The sequence below is a fragment of the Miscanthus floridulus genome, chromosome 8 (assembly GCF_019320115.1).
Source record: "Miscanthus floridulus cultivar M001 chromosome 8, ASM1932011v1, whole genome shotgun sequence".
Taxonomy (NCBI): Eukaryota; Viridiplantae; Streptophyta; class Magnoliopsida; order Poales; family Poaceae; genus Miscanthus; species Miscanthus floridulus.
Genome location: NC_089587.1, coordinates 184,679,932 through 184,688,584, shown reverse-complemented (window position 1 = coordinate 184,688,584; position 8,653 = coordinate 184,679,932). Strand labels below are relative to the sequence as shown.

General features: G+C 42.3%; 1 protein-coding gene across 1 annotated transcript; it reads right to left on the bottom strand.

Annotated features, from left to right (window-relative positions):
• Nucleotides 1-3,339: 3,339 nt before the first annotated feature.
• On the bottom strand, nt 3,340-4,412 carry LOC136474260 (uncharacterized). Its single transcript, XM_066471848.1, has 2 exons — nt 4,161-4,412; nt 3,340-4,029 (listed from the first exon to the last, which is right to left on the bottom strand). Exons 1-2 carry the CDS (start codon nt 4,283-4,285, stop codon nt 3,819-3,821), a joined length of 336 nt encoding a protein of 111 aa, XP_066327945.1. The 5' UTR covers nt 4,286-4,412; the 3' UTR covers nt 3,340-3,818.
• Nucleotides 4,413-8,653: the final 4,241 nt, after the last annotated feature.

Sequence of the window (8,653 nt, the reverse complement as noted above, 5' to 3'; positions counted from 1 at the left end):
ATAGGAAATATATTACTGTATTATTATCACTTGGAAAATATAAATGGTAAAAAAGAAAAATGGTGACCGGGTAGGAATATGGTTCGGGTATTGGTGGGTGTAAGAGGTTATGTCGCCGTGGATGCGGGGCATGGCTTGGTTACACTATTTTCCCTGTCTGTGTCGGTTAAGGACCAGCCATTGCATAAGGCTCTAGGCAAGTCACAGACTTATTATCCCGAGCACATACTTGGGTATGGGCACTTGAAAGACATGTTGCTCTCTTGTCGTGGATCCGGCTCTTTCAGGACCGACTGTTAGGGTTTTATTTTGGTGGAGGAGGTCCTTGCACCGCACTGAGTCCAGAATTCAGGGGCGGGGGCTTGGAGTCCCAGTTGGGACAGGGACCTGGACACCCAGGACAGGAGAGTGATGGGTTGGTCCTGCTTGTGCCTGGGGGTACAAGCGGGGCATGTGTTTTCGGGGTATCCAGCTGGGGGCATTGATTCGCGAATCGCCGAGAAATCCGGTACGGCTCGTCTGCGGCCTAGCATCGTAGTAAGAACTGAAAGATGAAAGATGTAATGAAAAAAGAAACTCTGATTGCTTACCACCTGCTTGAAAGTAGTACATGTGCTTACATAGAATGGTTAGTTAATGAACCAATGCGGTTATTAATAAAAATCGAATATAAGGATGCACGCTTAGTAGTGCTTCCTGCAAATGCAATAAACCCACAAGCCAGATAGCCTTGCATATCCTTGGAGTCTTTTCTTTTCTCCCGTCGGGTAAGTCTTGCTGAGTACAATTGAGTACTCAGGGTTTTATTCCCCCTGTTGTAGGTGACAAGTGGAGGCTAAAGCTGACCTTTGTGTGTGGATTCCTCCTGGTGGGCTCAGCGAGGATTTCCTTTACGCTGCGATTGTAGTTTATTTATAACTCTCACTAAATGTTTTTATGAACGAAAGTATTATAATCTGTTGTCATAGTTTATATATCAATGCTTCATCATTTCATAAATAGACATTTATTTCCACTGTAATTCTGATCACATAATTATATTCCGCTGTTATAATAATAAATATTATACTCTGATGTTGTATTAAAGTGATATAAGAAATAGTTAAGAATGATGTAAGCTTTATTCTCTCATTTGTGACCCTGATGGCAAAAATGTGGATTTTCGAGTTCTCCCCTGGGGTGTGCCTGACGGAACTGTGTAATTTAGTGTTCTTCCTTGAGTGCTTAGTGTCTAATGGAAGACAAGCACTCCTGTGGGGCATTGGATTAGGTGGTTCCACCACATCTAGGTGCTAGTGTCCGGTCAACATCAGTAAGGTTTCAAAGAGCAGTTTTCATGACCGGACGCGTTCGGTCAGTGCTGACCGGACGCAGGTCAGAGTCCGGTCAAAACTTAACAGCTCTTTCTGACACAGTGATGGGGATAACTGATCAGAGCGTCCGGTTACCCTGACCGGAGCATCCGGTCACCCTGCAGAGTGATGACTTAGCCTCCAAACGTTATGTTTTGAATGAGGGGGTATGAATACTTACTCCTCTCGTTTAAAGGAGGTCTCTTACCCATTTGTTCAGCTGAGAAACACCCTTGAGAGTGCAAAGGAGAGCAAGAGCCTAGTGAGGTGATTGAAATTTGAGAATCTAAGATTAAGGCCTCATTAGTGCAAGGAGAGTAGCAAGTGTGCATCCACCTTTCTCATTATGTTTGTCGTGGTCAAGTAAGAGTTTGTGCTTGTTACTCTTGGTGATCGCCATCACCTAGGCGGTTTGGTGGTGATTGAGAGTTTGGTGATCATCCGACAGAGCTTGTGGATGACCCAACTCAAGTTGTGAGCGGTTGTGGGAGATTCACCGCGATGAAGTGTCGAAGAATCAGCCCGTAGAGAGCACTTGATCCTTGCGCGGATCAAGGGGAGCTACACCCTTGCGCGGGTGCTCCAACGAGGACTAGTAGAGAGTGACGACTCTCCGATACCTCGGAAAAACATCGCCGCGTTCCTTCTCCTCTCTTTACTTTAAGCATTTACATTTGAGCAATTCATTTCTTGTCTTTACATTCTTAGAATTATCATGTTAAAGTAGGATTGGAACCTAGGGTGCAAAACTTTTGTGTGGTAGCACAATATGAACACATTCTAGGCACAAGGGGTGAAGTGGGCTAAGTGTCAGATTTAATTATTACGAAGAATTTTAGAATTAGCCCAATTCACCTTCCTCTCTTGTCATCTCGATCCTTTGAGCTACCACGACCCCTGTCTCGATCCTTTATTTGCCATGTCGTCCTCCACCTGGTCAAGTCATCGTCCTCTTGCCTCGCTCCAACACTCCTATATCTATCGTCATCGTCGGAGTGGTCTCTCTTGTGTCCTCTATCTAAACCAAGATATTCAAGGTGTCTGGACAAATAAGAGCATCTCTAGTAAACCAATGATTATGCCAAATGAACAAAATAGGAGTTCTATTTTCGCCTTTCTCTAGTAATTAGCTGCCTAAAATTCAAAATTTGGTGGGAGGAGCAACTCGACAGATAGCAAGCGCGGAATCTACGAGTTGAGGGGGAAATTTATCAAGTAACTGTGTTTAAAAAGTTCAGATACAAAACTAATGGAAGGCTGTGTTTTTTGGATTTTTGCAAAGAAACAAATAAAGAGTTGTTTTAAAGAGCTCTTGGAAATGACCTCTTAGCCTTAGCCGCTAACCGAACGAGCGCCGGCGTCCAGATGCAGACCGGGCACACGAGAAATCAAGGGTCACAGTTGGTCAGATTTTCCAAATATATATGAAAAAGAAAAGAAATATAAAAAAAGAGCGCAGTCCAAGGGCGCTGGTCAAAGAAGCACTCAAAATGGATTGCACTCGGAGGAATAAACAAAGGATACTTTGAAGAGACTTTTCCCTCCGTACCATTATAAAAGATCGTAATCCCTTGTGTACCCCTGAAAAAAATCAGCGGTCTTCAACGTCACTACTCTAACTTTTTCGTGTCATCCATGCCACTTCCGTCAGTTTGGGCTCTAACGCCGTCAAACTGCAGGTGTGAAAAGACGAAAATGCCCTTAAGTTCAAATATGTTATTAATTTTTTTTAGCATCTTAACGACTTCAAATGAAAAAACTCAAAACTAGAAAGTTGTAGATCTCGTCGAGATCTATAATTTTCATATAATTTTTTTTTCATTTAATTTCGCAAAAAAATAATATGATTTTTCTAAAATATATTAATCATATCAAATCATATTTTTTTTGCGGAATTAAATGAAAATAATTTTTATATGAAAATTATAGATCTCGACGAGATCTAAAACTTTTTAGTTTTGAGTTTTTTCATTTGAAGTCGTTAAGATGCTTAAAAAATAATAATAACATATTTAAACTTAAGTGTATTTTCGTCTTTTCACACCTGCAGTTTGACGGCGTTAGCGTCCAAACTGACGGAAGTGGCATGGAGGACACGAAAAAGTTGAAGTAGTGGCGCTGAAGACCGCTGAATTTTTTCAGAGACACACAGGGGATTACGATCTTTTATAATGACACACAGGAAAAGTCTCTACTTTGAACAGCCCCCGCATTGACCGGGTTTTTCTTTTTCCGTTCCCGGATGAATAAAACTAACTACTGGCCTCTACGAGGGGCTAGTAGATGCCCTGCACCCGCTCCATTTTTTTTACACGACAGAGAAGGCGATTAGAGGAGATAGACACAGGCTACGTAAGCAAATTAGCTAGGGAATTAGGCTAATCAGCACAATTAAGTTATCAGCCGAATCAATAACCGGGATCAAATCAGCGGACGGAGGCGCGCGCGAGCGATCTGAGTCAGGACTCAGGACGAGTCGAATTTGTAGTACTTGTCGACGGCGGCGACGACGTCCCATGTGCAGCTGAGCCCCTTGGGGAAGACGACGAGGTCGCCGGCGCCGAACTCCACGCACTCGGACGACCCCTTGATGTGCGCCCGCACCTTGCCCTTGAGCAGGTAGCACGTCTGCCGCGCGTCGAACTTCACCGGGAATTTCCCCGGCGGGCAACCCCACCTGCACGCACGGGCACGGCAGCTAGCCATTACATACATACGTCACGGCGATCAAGACCGTAGCGTACCTGAGGCCGGCCGAGAAACCAAGAAACTAATTAACGGGCAGTGATCGGCGGCAGCGGTGCTCACTTGGGCCAGGACCTGACGCCGAGCTGCTGCAGGCGCGACTCCGGCGGGTTGCGCTCGACGGCGATGGAGAGGCCGCCGCCAGGAGGGTCGGTGTCCATGCTGTCCGGGTTGGACCCCGAGGCCATGGGCGGGCGTGGTAGCTAGCGCACTAGAGAGCCTGGAGGAGATCGACGGAGACTGGTAGCTCGGGAGCAGGCGGAGGAGCAGCAGCAGTTATGGAGAGGCTGTGTAAGTTTGGTAGGCTTTAAGGGTGAAGTGAGGCCTGGATGGACTCCTGATACTGGGAAGGAGGCTCCGCTACGAGAGCAGTTGGGAGCCCGCCTGTTCGCTTGCCTCGTATAGGATCATCAATTACAAATAGAAATAGTATTTTTTTCTTATATTAAATCAGTCAACAGTAAATAATTTATAATCATTTACGACAAAATAAACAGGCTAAGGTCTTTCCTCTGCCTGACGCCTGTATTAAACCAGAGCCGGAGAGCAAGAATCCCTTTGTGCTCTCGGTTACACTAATAAAGAGCGTGACAAATATTTTATTCTTTCTTTTGTGCACGTGCCATGTGCACAAGATTTGGGGGCGGTGGACGATATTAGACTTTGAAAAGCTTGATGACATGTGTATGTAAATCTTTGATAGAAAAACCCACGGTCTATTGTAAAATATTCAGATAATAATAAGTAAAGAACCAAAGTTTGTCCTAACTCAAACTATCTAATAAAGTTTAACTAACTTTATAGATAAAAGTGTTAATAACTAGCACATCAAAGAGATAAATTATAAAACTATATTTTATAATGTATTGAATGATGCTAATTTGATGTTGTAAGTATTAATGTTCTTTTCTATAAGTTTGATGGAACTTGAGATAGTTTGATTTAGGACGAACTTCGTTCTCTCATATTTAAGGATAGAAGGAGTAGATAAAAAGAAAGTTACTCTTCTTGGTATCATTTAATACAACAATAGTAAACTTTCACAGAAAAGAAAGCAATTTAAAGTGTAACGATTTAAACCCCAAAGTTATTATAGTAAAATGCCAATTGATGTCCGGTGTTGACTACAGTAGCAGCAATAACCACGAAAAAGCAATAGATATATGCTCAAATAACGGGCATCCAACTAACAGTGACGACTGATATTGGCTGTTATGGTTCCTCATTAATGGCGAAAACACCACGACATTAAAGCCAAAGCATAGGCTTTTTAAAACATCTATGGAGTGTATTTTTCTGGTGAATCAACATATTGGCCCATTCGGTTTGCTGAAACTTGGCTGAAATTGGCTGAAAAACACTGTTCTGACTGAAATGTTGTGAGAGAAAAAATACTGTTCCGGCTGAAAAAAGAAGCCAAACAAGCCGGATATAGGGTAAGCCGAACGGGGCCATTCTAGGTGAGGAGATGTATCACGAATCCATTTCTCAAATTTAGTTGAAATAACTTTGTTCTCGTAGTAGTACAATAACTATTAGTTTGTGGAGAATGATGTGATGACCGGTGAAGGATCCATCTATTCCATTCGCAAACTAAACAGAGAAGTGAGAAATAAAATAATGATGGACTACCTCGTTCCATAAACCAAATTAAACACCCCACTAAAGAATGGATGTGTATTGTGTGCCACTCTCCCAAGGAACAAATAAGTCAATGAAAAAGATAAGCAAATATCTAAAAAACTTCACCCGCAACTTAAGTTGAAAGTCTTCTTGGTCGTCGACGAACTTATTAAAGTCGATTGCTGAAACAGACCTTATATGGCTGAAGATTTTTATGTCTTGCCCCTTTTCTCTGAGTCATGTATTTAAGACCGTTTGGATTATAGGATTTCTAAAGGAAAAGTACAGGAGTCAAGATTTCCTCCATTTTATGTAGGATTCATGACATTTGGAATGTAGGATGGATTGAGCATATCCTTTCCTCTGGAAAGTTTTCATCACCGTACGTTTTGGAGGAAAGGAAACATCCAGTCTGAGCTAAAGGAATTTCTTCCTGTGGTGTGATGCATTGTTGTCTCACTTGTCTTGGGCTAAGGCTCGAGCTAGTAAAAAATATTGCCGTGAACTTCCATGATAGCATCGGTGAAAAAGGGGAAAGAATAAGGAAACAAATTTTATCTATTCTCATCATTTGTGTTCTATCTATGCGCCATACCAAGTTTAGCAAAAAAAAAAAAAAAAAAAAAAAAAAAAAAATCATTAGTCCAAACAAACTGAGATTTTTCCTACTATTTCATTACTACATTCCAAACACTCATTCTTATAAAATTCTTGTGTTTTTTATATTCCTCTTTTTTTTTACCATCCAATTCTTTCCTATTCCTGTATTTTTCTCTCTCTCATTTCCTATGTTTTTTATTCCTCTTTTCCAAATAGACTCTAAGAGTGGCATATAGTAGCTAGCCTCTCACATTTTATTGGGTGGAGGGGTCTAAATAACGAAAACAAGAACCTTGCTGTCATGCTTGTTCATAGCACAAAATGCATGTGCACTGACCCAGAAAGGATCAAAGTAAAATGACTATCTACACCCCTGAGAAATTAACTAGAAGCAAAGAAACCTCTACACTCAATGGATAAACATTATAGAACGTATTTTCTCGATGCCATAGAATTTTTTTTGTAAAACTGAGGGAGCATGAAATCTCAACTTAGCATGAAATCTCAACTTTCTTGCCTCCATGTTTCACACGGCCGCAGTTATTATATATACTGTAGATGATGTTTTGGGAGCGTGCAAGGCATGCTTGCTGAGCAGCAGATATTTATCAGCGCATGGCTGGAAGAAAAAAGCCCGAAAGCGACAATCCACTGATCCAGACGAAGGAAATCCACCGACGCGGTCAAACACAAACAACTCATGGGCGCGGACCGAGCCTAGCTCGGGTGGCAAGTGGCCAGGTGTCGAGGGCTTGCCGGAGCAGAATTTTCGGTCTCGCACCCATATTTATTTCGTGCAGGTTTTGGATAATCATGTGGTGCTACAATGGGATTACGATGTGCCTGTCGTCTATGAGACTTGTGGGGCTTCGGTGATCTTCCAAAGGACGTTTGAGATGTATAGGTTGTAGTTTCTAGAGGTGTGCATATGTGGTGGTGTGAACGTATTGTGTTGAGTACAAATACTACAACTTGTACACTAGGAGTCTGGGCTAAAAAAAAAACTCATGGGCAAGGGCGACAGTACTGGCCCACGGCCCACGGCCCCCGCGAGCCACGACGAAAGCCACCGTGTCCGTCTCTATCCGTTTCTGTCCCTCCACTGACGTGGACACGGTGGGACCACCGGCTGGGCCGTCCCGCGCGACAAGGATCCCATGTGGCGAAAGACCGTGTGGCCACTCTCTCGCACAGTAAGGGCCACGTGCGTCGCGACACGTTCAGACGGCACACGCCGGCCCCCCTAGCCTGGCAGGGAGCCTGGGATCGGGAGCGGCCACAGAGCGACGTGACGCCGGCGGAGGGGCCCCGGCAGGCATCCCCTGGTCGTATGGCGCCGTGTCCCCCCGAACATGTGGGGGCGCCAGTGGCCGACCGACGCGTGTCACACCAGGCAGAGGAGGCGGATCTTTCTGCAGCTCCACAATCCGCTTGGAGAGGGCCCGGCAGTGAAAAAAATACAGTATGCAGTTTCATTCTATTTCTAATTTTAATAATTTTTTTAATATAGATATCTATACCTAATTAATAATAAAGAGACAATTTTCAGCCATTTTTTTCATCCATCCATTTTTTTCATCCACCTCTCCTAACTAACGGTAGTCAAGAGTTTTTTACGTCTAGACTTATATGACCCTAGATAGTTAGGACAAATAGATCTCTCTGAGACTGAATAAACTAAATAGAAATAAGAATCCTAATTCAAATAAAAAATAAATTAGACAAAAACTTATTTTACTTTCTATATAGCAAAGTGTCTCTTTCAACCCGGCTTTTTACTTCCCATAATATAATACGTCCACATTTTCCCTCCGCATCTGAAAATTGGAGTCCATCACCATCACGGAGTCCATGAGTATTTCTTTTTTTTTCCTATACGATTGTTACTTTTTTCCCTTTAGCACACCGTGTTCGACTTTTTTTTTCTGTAGATTTAGTTTTTTTTGTTCTGCTTCTACACGGAGTCCAGTTTCATAACGTGCCCCTTTTTTTTCTATTTTGCTGTGTCCTATCTTTTCGTTTTTTGGCGATTGTATTTTTTTTCTTTATTTTTTCCTCATACATATATGAAACAATAATAACTGCAATCGACTCTCTGGATTGGTTTTTAGATGGTTCACCACGCTTTCCACGTGGTAACTGCAACCGACTCTTTCATTGCTAATTTGTTGATGTAGTTATGATTAAAAATAAAACTTATTTTTATTAAAATTAGATCGATGCTCTAACTAATCAAACAATTGGATAGTATTGAAAATTGGAGTTATGAGATATCTATGATGAGTAAATATTTTTGTCTTCATAGAAGAAAAAATATACTAAGATTGTACTTT